This window comes from Osmerus eperlanus, chromosome 14, assembly GCF_963692335.1.
Source record: "Osmerus eperlanus chromosome 14, fOsmEpe2.1, whole genome shotgun sequence".
Classification (NCBI taxonomy): domain Eukaryota; kingdom Metazoa; phylum Chordata; class Actinopteri; order Osmeriformes; family Osmeridae; genus Osmerus; species Osmerus eperlanus.
The window spans coordinates 16,516,936-16,535,390 of record NC_085031.1 but is presented as its reverse complement, the minus strand read 5'-3'; the positions used below and the strand labels follow the sequence as shown (position 1 = coordinate 16,535,390).

Below are 18,455 nucleotides of genomic sequence, written 5' to 3'. Positions count from 1 at the left end.
GTGCGGTTCCTCAGCGTGCGGTGCGAGTGTGTGCGGTTCCTCAGCGTGCGGTGCGAGTGTGTGCGGTTCCTCAGCGTGCGGTGCGTGTGCGGCTCCTCAGCGTGTGCGGTTTCCAAAGCCGGGGCTTTGAAGAGCCGCGCCCAGCGGCCCGCGTAACCATGGAGCCATCTGAGCATAGGGTCTGTCTGAGCGCAGGGTCTGTCTGAGCGCAGGGTCTGTCTGAGCGCAGGGTCTGTCTGAGCGCAGGGTCTGTCTGAGCGCAGGGTCTGTCTGAGCGCAGGGTCTGTCTGAGCGCAGGGTCTGTCTGAGCGCAGGGTTTGTCTGAGCGCAGGGTCTGGTGTGTAGGTGTGTGTGTGTGTGAATACTCACTGTCCTCCGAACAGCTGCATGCCCAGCAGAGCAAACACCACGATGAAGAGGAAGAGGAGGAACAGCAAGCTGATGATGGACTTCATGGAGTTGAGCAGAGACACCACCAGGTTCCTCAGAGAGTTCCAGTACCTGGGCGGAGGGAGGGAGACGGGGAGGGAGGGAGGGGTGCAGGGAGGGAGGGAATGCGATTACAATATTTCTATCAAACTCTTGAGGGATTATTGGAACAACAAATAATATAATTATAAACCTAGCTCAGTGGGACAAATGTGCTAATGATTTGATAGTTTGGTTATGTATTTAACAAACTGTGTGTATGTGTGTGCTTGTTAGACTTGTGTGTGTGTGTGTAAGTGTGTGTGTGTGTGTGTGTGTGTGTGTGTGTGTGTGTAAGTGAGTGTGCTTAACTCACTTAGTGACTTTAAATATCCTAAGCAAACGAAGCGCTCTCAGAACACTGATGCCAAACGAGGCTCCTGGTTTGATCATCGCCCAGATCACCTCGAAAATACTCCCAACTATCACCTGGAGAGGAGGAGAGGAAGAGAAGAGAATAGAGGGAAGAGAGGAGAGGAGGAGAAGAGAAGAGAGGAGAGGGAAGAGAGGAGAGGAGAAGAGAGGAGGAGAAGAGAGGAGGAGAAGAGAGGAGGAGAAGAGAGGAGAGGAGGAGAAGAGGTAACAATGATGATTTACTTCATTCTGACAGCTGGTCATCAAAGACTCAGGTTCAAAAGCAGCACATGAAAACCCCCTCATAAATAATCAGACGCTGAAACGAGTGCCATTCGATCCGAGATCAGTCTCCTGGAACTCATCAATCTTGAAAGCGTTCCAGCGGAGGTGATAGAACCTTGCCACTCACGCCAAAGTCAAAGCAGTTGAAAGAGGAGTGGAAGTAGTTCCGGGCTCCCAGGCCGTACATCTTCAAGGCCATCTCAGACAGGAACAGCCCGAGGAACACAAACTCCGCCAGGTCTGCGTTTCCAGGGGGACAAAAGAGAGGGAGACGCAGAGATCAAAATTGGATGGTAAATCAGGAACCATCGATAATTGAATCTCCATCATACGTCATTGTTCGTTTGTGTGTGTAAGTGTACGTGTGTGTGGGTGCGTGAATGTGTGTGTGTGGACGTATATGTATGTGTCTGTGTTCATGTGTATGTGAGTGTGTGCAGGTATATTGTGTGTTTTTACATTTACATTTAGTCATTTATCAGACGCTCTTATCCAGAGCGACTTACAGTAAGTACAGGGACATTCCCCCGAGGCAAGTAGGGTGAAGTGCCTTGCCCAAGGACACAACGTCATTTTGCACGGCCTGAATCAAACCAGCAACCTTCTGATTAATAGCCCGATTCCCTAACCGCTCAGCCATCTGACCCCAGTTTTTGGATGTGCGCGCGTGTGTATTGTGTATATGCATATTGTGCAATGGTATTGTATGTGTGTGTGTGTATGTGAGTGTGTGCAGGTGTATTGTGTGTTTTTGCACGTACGCGCGCGTGTGTATTGTGTGTGTATTGTGTGTGTGTGCGACTCACAGAGAGCCTTGGTCAGCCAGTCGGGCTGGTCGTAGTGCACGATGGCGACGCACAGCGTGTTCAGCCCCACCAGGCACAGGACGATCCAGTAGAAGCTCTGGGCCTTCACCATGCGCCGGATGAAGAAGCGAATCCTCTTCTCCTTCCGACGGAAATACGAAGAGCTGTCCATCTTACTGCTCTTCACACTGGCACGCCCGAACGGGGAGCCTGGGGGGACTGGGGGGGGCGGGGTGAGGACGGGGGAAGGCGAGGGTGAAGGAGGGAGAAGGAGGAGGAAGGGAGGGAGGGTGAGGAGGAGGGAGTGAGGACAGGAGAGCGGGAGGGGGAGGGTGAAGGAGGGAGAAGGAGGAGGAAGGGGAGGGAGGGTGAGGAGGAGGGAGTGAGGACAGGAGAGGGGGAGGGGGAAGGTGAAGGAAGAGGAGAGGGGAGAAAGGAAGAAAGATAGGGGAGGGAACAGGAGAAGGGAGGGAGGGGAAGGGATGAAGGATGGGAGGGGACCATGACAAGGGAGAGACACATCTCAGACTCACAAACAACAACGTCTTGAACGTCACAACCCAAATCTAAAAAAGGCTTGTGAATGAACATGACATAAAACAGTGAAAATGGTTCCATCTTCACCTCTCTGTACAGGATGACAGTAAGACAAGGTTATTTAAGGCTGTAATCAGACCTATTAAAACGAGCATATTTAGAAACCCTACTCCCTCCTCTCCCCACCTCTCGACAGTTTGTTCCATTTCAATGGACGCAAGAATCTCTGCTAATTAAGAGGCCTCCGTGACTGAGTTTAAAGTGTCTGAGAGGTAAAAATATCCAGCCAATAACGAGACAAGCCAGAGAGGAGGTCTGGAATACAGTGTTGGGGATGACTCATCTGAAAAAGGTATCATTTCTCTTCAGGCGTGTAATGTGCTTTGCTGAGTGTGAAATCTGTCTAGGAATGCAGACTGAGATACAGTATACTGAAGATGACTGTGTAAAACTGCCTTGTATCCAAGGTAACTAACCCTAACGTAAACAATGACGGAGAGTTCCAGATCCTGTAAATTATGTAAAATGATTTAAATTATCACCCTCATTATTTATCCATCGCACCCCCCCCCAAGACAAGCAATTACATTCTCTTTTCTAGCAGTGAAGTGAGTCTCATTAATATAAAACAGTCTCTTTCCAACATGCTGCAGGGCTGTATTTTACAGTGACTTTCAATTTTACAGTCCAGGAAGAAAAGTTTCATTCTACCTGAGAGCACCCTGGGAGACGTTGTGGAACCAAAACAAACCTGAGCTTGTCTCAGACATCAGACGGCTCACAGGGGTAGGAGAAGGACTGTTCCAACATGGCCCGGGGCCAGAGGTCGTGTGAGGGGGGAGGGGAGGGAGGGGGGACTCACCTGCGGAGGACAGGTCCGTGAAGTGATCCACTCCTTCTTCTTCTGCGATCAGGTCGTTCTTGCCCTTTTTCACCTTCCCTCGTTTCAGCACTGAACACACACAGCACAGGGGGGGGGGGGGGTGAGATCACATGCTTTACGGTACACACACTCACACTCGTACACTCGCTCAAGCGCACACATACATTTGAATCCTGATCAGAAGCCTCTCAATACACTCCTCCAGTACCCCCGCTACCCTCCACACACACGCACACACAGACACACACAACGTTAATGCCGTTTCCTGGAGTGGAGGGCTAATTGGATTCTATGAATAGTGGGCACCCATCACGTTGTTCATCCGCTGATTACGCCTTCCGCTTGAAGTCAGCCTCGGATTGAAAAACCGCCCTGCATGAACGTGATCGTAGCGAGACCCCACAATGTGACAAAAGCACGAGGCTTCTCCCTGATCTGCCTGTCACCGCTCTCCTCTGGGGTTCTGAGGCTGAACGAGGAGCTGCTAAACAGCAGCAACACCAGGATTCAAAACCGTTAAAAAAAAGTTTCTAAAGGTCGTAAAGTAATTCTCATCCGAAAAAAATACATAGAATCTCAAAAAAAAAATTTTTCAAATTGTCCAAAAAAGTTTTAAGATCGAAATTAATTTGGGATATTTTTCTTCCACGTTTTTCTTATAACCGGTCGCCCTCACAGAGATCTCTCCCGTTTCCAGATTTTTGTTATAAACTGAGAAAGACATGTTACATTACATTATCCATAGGGAACAAATATGACAGACCAATTATTTATGTGTTAACATTAACAACATTAACAACTAGCAAGCAAGTTGACAGATACTTGAGTACATTATAATGTAGCTAAAGGTTAGCTAGCTAAAGGTTAGCTAGCTAGCCTAGCTAGCTAACGTCAGTGCTCAAATCCTGGATAGCTAGCCTAGCTAGCACTAGCTACTTTTACTGTGTGGGTTAGATAACCCTTACGTTTTTAATTGTCGCTGTAGCTCGAAACGTACAATTTTAATCCCTTTTCCCTTTTGCTTGAAGGGCAGCAACATAGAATCCTATGTACATCGTTGATTGTCATTTTGGGAAGACAACCCAAACTCCACATTTTGTGTTTGAGAATTTACGTAACTGCTCGCTACCGGAAATTGTTGACTTGGATTATGCAATATGTGGAAGTGATGCGTGCATAGTGGATTGAAGCTGGCATATGCAAAAAAATGGGGGGGGGGCGTTAAGGCGGTCATGTCAGTTGGTCTTTTAAAAAATTATTACGAATTTGTATATATATATTCTATATAAATATACACCTGCAATACCCTAGCGAACCACTAGTGGGCCGCGGCCCACAGGTTGTCAATCGCTGGTCCAGAACAGTCCAGGGAGATAGTTTGAACAGTAAAAGGGGAGAACTGAGAAATTGTTTGAAGGGTAAGATGATCCTCTCTCCTGTGCATCCGTCGGTTAACTGAACACACCACATTTTTAACAACTATCCTTCCAGCTGTCAGTCTGAGGATGATTGGCGCTCGACAAAAACAGACACCTGGATGGAAACATCCGTTGTCCAAATGTTCAGCTCTTACAAAGCTGAGCGCCGAGACATCCTAATCCTCCATGTAGAACTCATTTATAAATTCAAGAAGTCAGTCAGTCATTCTTGAAAGGAATCAAGACTGCCCGCTGGTTTTTTCTTGAAAGTAAGTGTGTGCATGTGTGTGTGCATGTGTATGTGCGTGTGTGTGCATGCGTGTGTGTATGTGTGTGTGTGTGTGTGTTACAAGGCACACTCCCTCAACTAATCCAATCAAGCCATTCCTCTAAATCCCCCTAATTAACCCTGGCACCAACAGCAGACCTAATTGGCTGAGATTACGGGCCTATCACAACGGGAGTCTGCAGGAGGCTGGGCGGAGCAACAGCTGTGACATGACTAGACTCCAGCTGGACAGAATCGCCCGGGTGAGGAGAGGAGCACAGAGAGAGGAAGAGAGAGAAGAAGAGAGAGAAAAAGAGCAAACAGAGAGAACGGGAAGAGGAGGATGGGACAGGAAAGGAGAAGACATGTTGGAGATCTCAAAAGGAAACTGCCTCAGAGAGAGAGAGAGAGAGAGAGAGAGAGAGAGAGAGAGAGAGAGAGAGAGAGAGACAAAGAGAGAGAAAGAGAGACAAAGAGAGATATGGAGAGAGATGGAAAGACTGGGAGAGACAAAGAGAGACAGAAAGAGAAAGAGGGAGAGAGAGAAAGAGAGAGAGAGAGAGAGAGAGAGGGAAAGAAAGAGAGAGTGGGAGAAATAGAAAGAGAGAGAGAAGGACAGGAGAAGGAAGAATTAAACAGAAACACAATATTTTATCCTCCAGCCAGACACCCTACCCACACACCACCCCAGTGTCAACACACTCAAACACCCAATCTAAAAAGACACTGGCAAGAAAATCAATATTTGAAGAATGCAGTCATAAAGGTAATTGCATAGAGTCTAGATGGACATATGAAGGGAACAACAGCCCTATTCTTTTGTGGACACTGATCTAATAAGGGAAGTACGCCAGCTGTGATATGGACCGATCTATCAACCCTCTGGCAAAAAGAACCAGGCCACATTCGTGGAACGGTGGTTGAATGTCGCCTGTTTGTACTTTTTCAACGCAAAAACCGAGCTGAAGATGGAGGTCCGCCTGGAGGTTCTCCCTCCTGTACCCTGCCTCCACCTGGAGGTTCTCCCTCCTCCTGTACCCTGCCTCCGCCTGGAGGTTCTCCCTCCTCCTGTACCCTGCCTCCGCCTGGAGGTTCTCCCTCCTGTACCCTGCCTCCGCCTGGAGGTTCTCCCTCCTCCTGTACCCTGCCTCCGCCTGGAGGTTCTCCCTCCTCCTGTACCCTGCCTCCGCCTGGAGGTTCTCCCTCCTGTACCCTGCCTCCGCCTGGAGGTTCTCCCTCCTCCTGTACCCTGCCTCCGCCTGGAGGTTCTCCCTCCTCCTGTACCCTGCCTCCGCCTGGAGGTTCTCCCTCCTGTACCCTGCCTCCGCCTGGAGGTTCTCCCTCCTGTACCCTGCCTCCGCCTGGAGGTTCTCCCTCCTCCTGTACCCTGCCTCCACCTGGAGGTTCTCCCTCCTGTACCCTGCCTCCGCCTGGAGGTTCTCCCTCCTGTACCCTGCCTCCGCCTGGAGGTTCTCCCTCCTCCTGTACCCTGCCTCCGCCTGGAGGTTCTCCCTCCTCCTGTACCCTGCCTCCACCTGGAGGTTCTCCCTCCTGTACCCTGCCTCCGCCTGGAGGTTCTCCCTCCTCCTGTACCCTGCCTCCGCCTGGAGGTTCTCCCTCCTGTACCCTGCCTCCGCCTGGAGGTTCTCCCTCCTCCTGTACCCTGCCTCCACCTGGAGGTTCTCCCTCCTGTACCCTGCCTCCACCTGGAGGTTCTCCCTCCTGTACCCTGCCTCCACCTGGAGGTTCTCCCTCCTCCTGTACCCTGCCTCCACCTGGAGGTTCTCCCTCCTCCTGTACCCTGCCTCCACCTGGAGGTTCTCCCTCCTCCTGTACCCTGCCTCCACCTGGAGGTTCTCCCTCCTGTACCCTGCCTCCACCTGGAGGTTCTCCCTCCTGTACCCTGCCTCCACCTGGAGGTTCTCCCTCCTGTACCCTGCCTCCGCCTCGAGGTTCTCCCTCCTGTACCCTGCCTCCGCCTCGAGGTTCTCCCTCCTGTACCCTGCCTCCACCTGGAGGTTCTCCCTCCTGTACCCTGCCTCCACCTGGAGGTTCTCCCTCCTCCTGTACCCTGCCTCCACTTGGAGGTTCTCCATCCTGTACCCTGCCTCCACCTGGAGGTTCTCCCTCCTGTACCCTGCCTCCGTCTCGAGGTTCTCCCTCCTCCACGCACCGTCCAGGGGTGAGCGCTCCTCCGCGTTCTCATCCTCCTCCGCCAGCAGCACCTCCTCTGGAACGCAGGAGACACGGGGCAGGGGGTCAGGAACGCCACACACTTCAACAGACACACACGCAGAAACACGCACCAACAAACACTAGCGTACTGTACACACACACACGCAAACACACCCACGTGCACACACATAAACGGGAGAGGGGGAGTGTGTGGAACAGTCATACCCGCCTTGCAGATCCACTCCAGGTATCCAGTCAGCTCCCTCTCGATCTGCTGCTGTCTGCGCAGCTTCAGGAACTCCTGCCTCTTCTCCACACGCTCTCTCTCCTTGGCAAACTCCCTGTGAAGGCACACACACACACATGCAGCACACACACACACCCAGACACATACACACACGGAAAACACACAATATAATAAAAATCACAGCCCACCTACGAAACCCACAACACAAACTTCTCCACAGCCCTGCTGTGCCAAAGCAGACAAGGCAGTCTGTGCCTGGCCCACTGACTAGGTGGGTCCTTTACTTCTGAGACTAGGGGCTGGGAGGGTCAGGGGGCCACAGTGCCACATGGTGGCCTGAAGGCACACAGCAACACCAGGACAAGGGGGGGGGGGGAGTTGCTAAGAGAGTGTTGGGACAGACAGACAGACAGACAGGCAGATTGACAGGCAGGCAGGCAGGCAGACAGAAGGTGAGAACAGGATGAAGGGGAGCAGCAGGTCTGTTCTGTGTGCTGGAGGAGGAGCCCTGCTCTGTTCAAACTAACGACACACGCCAGATGTTTCCTTTCATTCCCAGACACCAGAGGCTCCTTCTCACAGCTCCTCTCTCTCAGACACCAGAGGCTCCTTCTCACAGCTCCTCTCTCTCAGACACCAGAGGCTCCTTCTCACAGCTCCTCTCTCTCAGACACCAGAGGCTCCTTCTCACAGCTCCTCTCTCTCAGACACCAGAGGCTCCTTCTCACAGCTCCTCTCTCTCAGACACCAGAGGCTCCTTCTCACAGCTCCTCTCTCTCAGACACCAGAGGCTCCTTCTCACAGCTCCTCTCTCTCAGACACCAGAGGCTCCTTCTCACAGCTCCTCTCTCTCAGACACCAGAGGCTCCTTCTCACAGCTCCTCTCTCTCAGACACCAGAGGCTCCTTCTCACAGCTCCTCTCTCTCAGACACCAGAGGCTCCTTCTCACAGCTCCTCTCTCTCAGACACCAGAGGCTCCTTCTCACAGCTCCTCTCTCTCAGACACCAGAGGCTCCTTCTCACAGCTCCTCTCTCTCAGACACCAGAGGCTCCTTCTCACAGCTCCTCTCTCTCAGACACCAGAGGCTCCTTCTCACAGCTCCTCTCTCTCAGACACCAGAGGCTCCTTCTCACAGCTCCTCTCTCTCAGACACCAGAGGCTCCTTCTCACAGCTCCTCTCTCTCAGACGGAGAGGATGCCGGCTCCAGGGACAGGACCGAGGGAGGACGTCCTGATTACAGCTGAGGAGAAGATGTTCCAGAACACATCAGGGGACAGAGGCGGAGAGGAAGAGAAGGGAGAGAGGAGAAGATGGAAGGAGTAGAGGGGGAGAAGAAAGACGGAAGGGAGCACCCCGGAAAAAGACGCTGTCATCAAGGCGTTGAGTCACATTGACACTGCATGCGACCCAGCAGACAGCCAGTCAGGATGCACTGAGGGTGCCAGGTTTTCAAGAACACATAAAGAACCCCACCGTACACACATCCCCCCCCAAATCATGGCATACCACTGTACCTCCCGCTTTACACTGTGTCCCCTGGAAGCCAAATATGGAGAGAGAGAGAGAGAGAGAGAGAGGTAGAGTGAGAGAGAAATTGAGAGAGAGACAACAATAAAGCAGGAGGTAGAAGAGGAAGAGAGTCGGCTCTTGTGAACGTTGACTCAGAAGGAGCTGGGATGTAAGTGGCTTTTCATTAAGATCAAGCAAAGCTCTCTGTATTTACAGAGCTGTTTCAGCGCTGGGGTCATTTCATTATGGTTATGCTTCTGTAAATGCACATATCTTTAAGAGGACGCTTTCTCCTGCAGGCCCCGCATGCTTTCAGCCTGAGTGGATTCACCCATTACCCTACAGAGGGTTACACACACACACACACACACACACACACACACACTCACACACACACACTCACACACAGACACTCGCACACAAACACTCACACAGGAAGGACACACACACACTCTCACACACAGACACTCGCACACAAACACTCACACAGGAAGGACACACACACACTCACACACACGTCCCTTTGTGTGTCCGTGCACGCGTGCATGTGTGTGTGTGTGCATGTGTGTGTGTGATGGACTAGCTAAGTATAGGAGGCTGTGCCCTCTCCAGTCACAGATAATAAGGATGGATGGTGTGTTTGTTTGCTAAGACGAGGCGTCCTTCCAGACCCTGTGTCTACACGCAGGACACACCTCCCCCACTCTGTGCAGGCTGAGCACAGCAACTAGGAGAGAGGGGGTGTGTGTGTGTATGAGTGTAAGTGTGTGTGAGTGGGTAAAGGAGTGTGTCTGTGAGTGAGTGTGTGTGTTGAGTGGGTGAGTGAGTACATTAGTGTGTGTGTGTGTGTGTGTGTGAGTGGGTAAATTAGTGTGTGTGTGTGTGTATGTGGGTGCGTGGATATATTAGTGTGTGTGTGAGTGTGTGAGTGGGTAAAGGAGTGAGTGTGTGTGTGTTGAGTGGGTGAGTGAGTACATTAGTGTGTGTGTGTGTGTGTGAGTGAGTACATTAGTGTGTGTGTGTGTGTGTGTGAGTGAGTACATTAGTGTGTGTGTGTGTGTGTGTGTGTGTGTGTGTGTGAGAGTGTGTGAGGTAGTACTCACCCTGACAGGACTCCCAGCACCAGGTTAGTGTGTGTGAGAGTGTGTGAGGTAGTACTCACCCTGACAGGACTCCCAGCACCAGGTTAGTGTGTGTGTGTGTGTGTGTGTGTGTGTGTGTGAGGTAGTACTCACCCTGACAGGACTCCCAGCACCAGGTTAAGCATGAAGAAGGAGCCGATGATGATGAGAGGGATGAAGTAGAGCCAGTTCCACGTGTTCCCCGAGGCATCGTTGGCCTACACACACACACACACACACACACACACACACAGACAGACAGTGTTAGGCGGATGGAACAGAAAACTGTAAACGACAGGTAAGAAATCCAAGTACATTCAAATTGACAAAACAAGAAGTTCAGCAAGGTCAGTTGTTTTAGTTCACATCAACAGATCCATATCAGATCCATATCCAGCACAGTGGGTGTGCTCTCTAGAAACACACTCCCACACACACCCAGCCAGCAAAGACCCCTTCCACACAACACACATCTCTCAGGCTCAAAACACACAACACAAACCATGTGATACAACAAGAGGAAGCTGTGATAAATGGATAGTTTTAGTCTGAGTCTGAGCTCTGGAGACGCAGTCTTGAGCCATGCCTGCCTGCGTGTCTGTGTGTCTGTGTGTCTGTGTGTCTAACCCTGGTCTGTTCTGATGGACAGGATTACAGGAGTCTAACCCTGGTCTGTTCTGATGGACGGGATTACAGGAGTCTAACCCTGGTCTGTTCTGATGAACGGGATTACAGGAGTCTAACCCTGGTCTGTTCTGATGAACGGGATTACATGAGTCTAACCCTGGTCTGTTCTGATGGACGGGATTACAGGAGTCTAATCCTGGTCTGTTCTGATGGACGGGATTACAGGAGTCTAACCCTGGTCTGTTCTGCCAGACAACCCAAACTTGAATCTACCTGTTCTCTTCTTCCACCCTGGGTGAAGCTCAGCGATTAGAGCATTTGACTGCAGATCAAGAGGTGGGCGGTTCAGAAGACCTCCTTGAAGAGAGAGGAGAAAACTCCTCTTTATGGAGGGAGGGAGGGAGGGAGGATCTTTATGAAAGTGTGGAGGGAGGGAGAGAGGCAGTGACCCAGTTAGAGGCCAGTCAACTGTAATCAAACAAGCTAGCGACAGTAGCACCAGGCAGGCCGTGGAGTGATGAGCTCGCTGATGTTCAGACACCAGCGTGAGCAGCCCAGGGTCATGGTGATTACGAGCTTTAGGGTGGCAGAATCAGCAGATGGCCTCAAAAACAGACACTTTACTGTAATACACACACAGAGACACACAAACACACACAGAGACACACACACAGAGACACACAAACACACACAGAGAGACACACACAGAGACACACACACACAGACACACACACACACACACACACACACAGAGACACACACACGCCTCCTCTTCTCTCTCAGTTGTCACTGAGGCTAACCCCACCATGGATAAAGGGCTGCACCATCCTTTCAGGATCACTCTTCTTCATCCTCTCTTTAGTCTCTGCGTCCCTCTAACTCCCTCGTTATCTCTGCGGCTCCTCTCCATCCCTCCCTCCCCCCCTCCCTCCCTCTCTCCTGCCCTCCCTCTCTCCCGCCCTCCCTCTCTCCCGCCCTCCCTCCCTTCCCTCCAGGGATTCAGGACGGAGGACTGAACACACTGCTCTCTTCCTCTCCTTTTCCACATCTCTCTCTCTCACTTCCTCTATCCCCCCCATTCCTCTCTCTTACCTTCTCCCCCCTCCCCCTCCCCCTCCCTCCTCCTTGTGTCTGGCTGACACCCTGTTGCATCAGGACTGCTGAGTCAGCTGGACATGCAGGAACCCTCCCCTGTCGTTGACACCTCTCCCCCTCCCTCTCCCCCTCCTACACGCTGACGCTACACGGAGCTCTGTGTTTTTTATTTTTTCGGTTGTCAAAAATACAACAATAACAGACTCCAATCACTTCCGCTTTTGCTACAGCGGCACATTTTTTTCAGCACCACCCATGCACATTCTTCCTATAGATTTGATGATATCTGTCACATACAGCAGTGTACCGTTTACACTGTCTGTTGAATATTTACTTTTCCTAGTTTAGCTGATGCGGTTGGAACAATGCAACGCTATGTCACAAACATACGGAACAGTAATATATCACTGTATGGCAGCACAGTCTCACCCAGGCCCCAGAACAAATCCTGTCTCGCAGACACGCCAGGGAGAAGTTCAAGCATCGCTACGTGCTACGTGTTGGGAGATGAAGACGTTTAGCCTTGTGATCCACACAAAGCCCAGAGTCAGCGCTGAGATGAGAGGGACTAATGAGGGATCTTCTTTCAAGATAGGACCATCGTCAGGCTTCTCACCCAATCAGAGAGGAGGAGAGGAGAAGAGAAGAGAGGAGAGAGGAAGAGAGAGAGAGAATAGGGGAGGAGAAGAAAGAGAGCGAAGATTTGAGGATGAGAGGGGAGGAGAGACCAAAAAGCAGAGGAGAAGAGAGAGAGAGGAGAGATGGAGAAAAGAAGAGAAAAGATTCATGCTTGCAAATTCATTCACACTCTCCCGCCCCCTGCCCCCCCACCCCCCACATCCATACATCTAACCCCGCCCCCTCGCCAGTCTATAACAAGAGCGTTTAAAATTCCTCGAGGTTGCATTATTCCAGAAGTAATATTGCTGTGACAGCATCATGAGCAGAGAGAGCGAGGCAGGCTCCAGGCTGGGAGGGGGCAGGGGGGCCGGGGGGCAGGGGGATGGGAGGGTCTGGGAGGGGATATCCATCACTGTGATCCATGTCATTTCTTTCAGGGGGTCTGGCCTCACACACACAAACACACTCACACACACACACTGCTGCTGTGCTGCTCCAGACCTCCAGAGACAGACTAACCGTCTCCCAGGAAGATAACAGAACAACGTTCCAGTGTGACCCTTGACCCTGAGAACTCCTGTCTCTAACAGCACTGCACACATCACCAGTACCAGTGCTGTTCATTAAAAAAGCCTGGGTGACACTGACCGACCTGAAAGGCTGGAACGTTGTTAAATTGCTGGAACGTTGTTAAATTGTTTCTAGGAAACACAAGAAACACACACGCGCACACATGCATGCACACACACAAAGGTACTGTAAAAGGCCACCCAGCTAGACTGTTAGAAAAATATAGACAAGAGCTCTGAATCAATACACCGGCTGTCTCTCCCAGGAGAGACCGGCTGAGAGAGCGATGAGGAGGGAACAGCCGGAGGCAAGGAGACTGGCAGAGACAAGACTCTCTGAACATCCCTCACAATAAAACACAGTTCTTTAACGTGGTGTGTGATGTGCCCACAGGACCCTCTACCCCCCCCCCCCCCCCCCCACCCCCTCCCCACCCCCCACCCCCCACCCCCAGGTAGTGTAGGAATAATAACGCCTTGTGATGTGTACACACACCCATCACACTACTCATACACACACTCCCCCTCCCATATATACACAACCCCCCCAAACACACACACAGAGGAAGAGAACACATGCATTCAAAGACGTACACATTTTATTTTACACACACACACACACACACACACACACACACACACACACACACACACAACACACACACGGTAGACTAAAGCAAACAGTGTTCCGCGCCGCTCATGTTTTACTGATGCTCCAATTAGCCATGTCCTAAAAGGATGATTCACCAACACACACAAACCACACAGACACACACACCCCACACACACTCGGCCGGGTCTCCTGGCCAGCTCCTTGCCCCCCCCCCCCCCTCCACTCTATTTTTACAAGCGTTTAATGAGAACTGTGATCGCCGTGACAGCGGCGGATGCCATGGCGACGGGGTCAAGGTGCGCCCGGGCTCGATGACTCAGAGGGCTCTAATGAGGCGAGAGACAAAGTCGACCGCGGCCATGGCGACCGTTGCCACGCAGGAACCCGGGAGCGCATGAAAACACCGCGGCAACCACAGCAGAACTCCTGAAGTGGAAATCCCTCTCAACACTAGCTGGAAGAGCTGTCTTCAACCAAGCTTTCACTGAGCAAAAAAATGTAACCTTGACGACCGCTCTGACTCATCCCCCTCACACGACCACTCTCGGACACAGTCGGCTCGTATCCCACGCAACGCAAGTGTTGGGAGATGAAGGGGTCTCCGGGAGGGCTGGGACACAGCCAGAGAGAATCATGGGAAGCCAAAAGAGAACATGACACAGCAGAGGAAGCCTTGAAGCTCCTCTGATCGGTCTGCGGCCGTTAAAGAGAGAGAGAGAGGGAGAGAGAGAGGGAGATGGAGAGAGACGGAGAGGGAGAGAGGGAGGGAGAGGGAGAGGAGAGAGGGAGGGGAGGAGGAGAGAGAAGGAGAGAGGGAGAGGGAGAGAGAGAGGGAGGGAGAGAGAGGGAGAGGGAAGATTAGAAAGACAGATGAAAGGGGGTCTGTCTGCCTTCCTGTCTGTCTGTCCTGTCTGCTTCCTGTCTGCTCCTGTCTGCTTCCGGTCTGTCTGCTTCCTGTCTGTCTGTCTGCCTCCCTGTCTGCTTCCGGTCTGTCTGCTTCCTGTCTGTCTGTCTGTCTGCTTCCTGTCTGTCTGTCTGACTCCTGTCTGCTTCCGGTCTGTCTGCTTCCTGTCTGTCTGCTTCCTGTCTGTCTGCATGTTCCAGTACCACCATCACAGCCTCCAGTTAGCAGGGGGTGGCTGAGCAGACTCAGTCTAACAGAAGTCTGGTTTAGCTTTTGTTTCTCCTTGACATGCAGTTGTGGAAGAATCTTCCATGTCAGGATTAGTTTGTGTGCTGATCTAATAAATCAATCTCCTGTAATGATACACTGTCTTGGCTAGTGACTCAACCTCATAAACTCCCATGGGACGTTCATTCAAGTGATCCATTTGGTAATCGTACTGAGATACAAAACACAAAACGTGAAAACTAGAGCTTATGAAAGGGCATTGAGAGAGCGAGAGACAGCTACAGAGAGAGAGAGCTACAGAGAGAGGGAGAGCTAGAGAGAGAGAAAGAGAGCTACACAGAGAGAGAGAGCTACAGAGAGAGAGAGAGAGAGCTAGAGAGAGAGCTACAGAGAGAGAGAGGAGAGCGAGAGAGAGCTACAGAGAGAGAGAGAGAGAGCGAGAGAGAGCTACAGAGAGAGAGAGCTACAGAGAGAACGAGAGAGAGAGAGACAGAGAGAGAAGCTACAGAGAGAGAGAGCTTCACAGAGAGAAAGAGATAGCTAGAGAGAGAGAGAGAGAGAGAGAGAGATAGCTAGAGAGAGAGAGAGAGAGAGAGAGAGAGAGAGAGAGAGAGAGAGAGAGAGAGAGAGAGAGAGAGAGAGAGAGAGAGAGAGAGAGAGAGAGAGCTAGAGAGCTCAAAGATCCAGAGCTATCATCATCTGTTGCCTCTTCATGGGTAGTTGGCCAGCTGAATATCTCTCCCCCAGTGGTAGAGTCCTCAATGATGTGAAGCCAGCACACATACACGCACACACTCACTCACGCACACACACACACACACACACACATACACACTGGAGACACCTGCGCGGGTCTCAGGGAAATGGACCTCAGTGCGAGGGCAGGCTCTGGGCCTCAGTGCGAGGCAGGCTCTGGCCTCAGTGCGAGGGCAGGCTCTGGGCCTCAGTGCGAGGGCAGGCTCTGGCCTCAGTGCGAGGGCAGGCTCTGGGCCTCAGTGCGAGGGCAGGCTCTGGGCTCAGTGCGAGGGCAGGCTCTGGGCTCAGTGCGAGGGCAGGCTCTGGGCCTCAGTGCGAGGGCAGGCTCTGGGCCTCAGTGCGAGGGCAGGCTCTGGGCCTCAGTGCGAGGGCAGGCTCTGGGCCTCAGTGCGAGGGCAGGCTCTGGACCTCAGTGCGAGGGCAGGCTCTGGGCCTCAGTGCGAGGGCAGGCTCTGGGCCTCAGTGCGAGGGCAGGCTCTGGACCTCAGTGCGAGGGCAGGCTCTGGGCCTCAGTGCGAAGGCAGGCTCTGGGCCTCAGTGCGACGGCAGGCTCTGGGCCTCAGTGCGAGGGCAGGCTCTGGGCCTCAGTGCGAGGGCAGGCTCTGGGCCTCAGTGCGAGGGCAGGCTCTGGGCCTCAGTGCGAGGGCAGGCTCTGGGCCCTCAGTGCGAGGGCAGGCTCTGGGCCTCAGTGCGAGGGCAGGCTCTGGGCCTCAGTGCGAGGGCAGGCTCTGGGCCTCAGTGCGACGGCAGGCTCTGGGCCTCAGTGCGAGGGAAGGCTCTGGGCCTCAGTGCGAGGGCAGGCTCTGGGCCTCAGTGCGAGGCAGGCTCTGGGCCTCAGTGCGACGGCAGGCTCTGGGCCTCAGTGCGAGGGCAGGCTCTGGGCCTCAGTGCGACGGCAGGCTCTGGGCCTCAGTGCGAGGGCAGGCTCTGGGCCTCAGTGCGAGGGCAGGCTCTGGGCCTCAGTGCGAGGGCAGGCTCTGGGCCTCAGTGCGAGGGCAGGCTCTGGGCCTCAGTGCGAGGGCAGGCTCTGGGCCTCAGTGCGACGGCAGCTCTGGGCCTCAGTGCGAGGGCAGGCTCTGGGCCTCAGTGCGAGGGCAGGCTCTGGACCTCAGTGCGAGGGCAGGCTCTGGGCCTCAGTGCGAGGGCAGGCTCTGGGCCTCAGTGCGAGGGCAGGCCAGAGGAACAGGTGCCAGTTCCAAAGAAGGGTACTTTTTTTGTGTACCGACCAACCAACCAACCAACCAGCCAACCAACTGACCAGCTGACCAACCGACAGACCAATCAACTGACAGAGCGAGCTATCTCACTGTGAGCATGGAGCAGCAGGACCTGTGATAGCAGTGAAGCACACACACCATTTTAAAAGCAACCGACAGTTCCCTTCTTCTGGAATCCGGAGTTGTGCCCTACTCAGCCAAGGAGAACCCCAGACCTGCCAAATCAGAGTTCTCCAGTGGCTCTCTCTCTCTGTCTCCTGTGAGTCTCTTTCACAGCATTACAGAACACACACACACACAGTCACACAGAAAGACAATGACTATGTACGATGTGTGAGGAAGGCTGGGATATGGGCCAAAGGACTGGAGGTTTGTATCATGGGTGATAGAGTAGTAACAAGGGGATGTGATGAGAAATAGGGGAAGAGAGAGATTGAGAAAGAGAGAGCGAGAGAGAGAGAGAGACTGAGAGAGGGAGATTGAAAGATTGAGAGAGAGATTGAGAGGAAAGAACGAGAGACAGGCCAGAGTGAGAGGAAAGAGAGAGAGACAGTCAAAGTGAGAGGAAGAGAGAGAGAGAGAGAGAGAGAGACAGTCAGAGTGAGAAGAAAGAGAGAGAGACAGTCAGAGTGAGAGGAAAGAGAGAGAGCCAGTCAGAGTGAGAGGAAAGAGAGAGAGAGCAGTCAGAGTGAGAGGAAAGAGAGAGAGAGCCAGTCAGAGTGAGAGGAAAGAGAGAGAGAGACAGTCAGAGTGAGAGGAAAGAGAGAGAGAGCCAGTCAGAGTGAGAGGAAAGAGAGAGAGAGCCAGTCAGAGTGAGAGGAAAGAGAGAGAGACCAGTCAGAGTGAGAGGGAAGAGAGAGGAGCCAGTCAGAGTGAGAGGAAAGAGAGAGAGAGCCAGTCAGAGTGAGAGGAAAGAGAGAGAGAGCCAGTCAGAGTGAGAAGAAAGAGAGAGAGAGCCAGACAGAGTGAGAGGAAAGAGAGAGAGAGCCAGTCAGAGTGAGAGGAAAGAGAGAGAGCCAGTCAGAGTGAGAGGAAGAGAGAGAGCCAGTCAGAGTGAGAGGAAAGAGAGAGAGAGCCAGTCAGAGTGAGAGGGAAAGAGAGAGAGAGCCAGTCAGAGTGAGAGGGAAGAGAGAGAGCAGTCAGAGTGAGAGGAAAGAGAGAGAGAGCCAGTCAGAGTGAGAGGAAAGAGAGAGAGAGCCAGTCAGAGTGAGAAGAAAGAGAGAGAGAGCCAGACAGAGTGAGAGGAAAGAGAGAGAGAGCACAGTCAGAAGTCGAGAGGAAAGAGATGAGAGCCAGTCAGAGTGAGAGGAAAGAGAAGAGAGCCAGTCAGAGTGAGAGGAAAGAGAGAGAGCAGTCAGAGTGAGAGGAAAGAGAGAGAGAGCCAGTCAGAGTGAGAGGAAAGAGAGAGAGAGCCAGTCAGAGTGAGAAGAAAGAGAGAGAGAGCCAGTCAGAGTGAGAGGAAAGAGAGAGAAGCCAGTCAGAGTGAGAGGAAGAGAGAGAGAGCCAGTCAGAGTGAGAGGAAAGAGAGAGAGAGCCAGTAAGAGTGAGAGGAAAGAGAGAGAGAGCCAGTCAGAGTGAGAGGAAAGAGAGAGAGCCAGTCAGGGGGTGATGAGTCCTGTGGCTGTCTGACTCACGTTGTAGAGGATGTCCACCCAGCCCTCCATGGTGATGCACTGGAAGACCGTGAGCACGGGCAAACAGGATGTTGTCGAAGTTGGTGATGCCGAAGTTGGGTCCGATCCAGTACTCAG

The 18,455-nt window shown here is 52.6% G+C and overlaps 1 protein-coding gene across 1 annotated transcript in view; it reads right to left on the bottom strand.

The window, feature by feature from the left end:
- The window catches only part of cacna1bb (calcium channel, voltage-dependent, N type, alpha 1B subunit, b), a 71,784-nt gene that overhangs the window by 38,666 nt on the left and 14,663 nt on the right, over positions 1 to 18,455 (bottom strand). Inside the window, 10 exon segments of the mRNA XM_062478243.1 lie at positions 370 to 501; positions 785 to 897; positions 1,235 to 1,347; positions 1,914 to 2,132; positions 3,313 to 3,402; positions 7,193 to 7,249; positions 7,420 to 7,535; positions 10,189 to 10,292; positions 18,339 to 18,395; positions 18,397 to 18,450. Coding sequence (XP_062334227.1) covers positions 370 to 501; positions 785 to 897; positions 1,235 to 1,347; positions 1,914 to 2,132; positions 3,313 to 3,402; positions 7,193 to 7,249; positions 7,420 to 7,535; positions 10,189 to 10,292; positions 18,339 to 18,395; positions 18,397 to 18,450 — 1,055 coding nt within the window.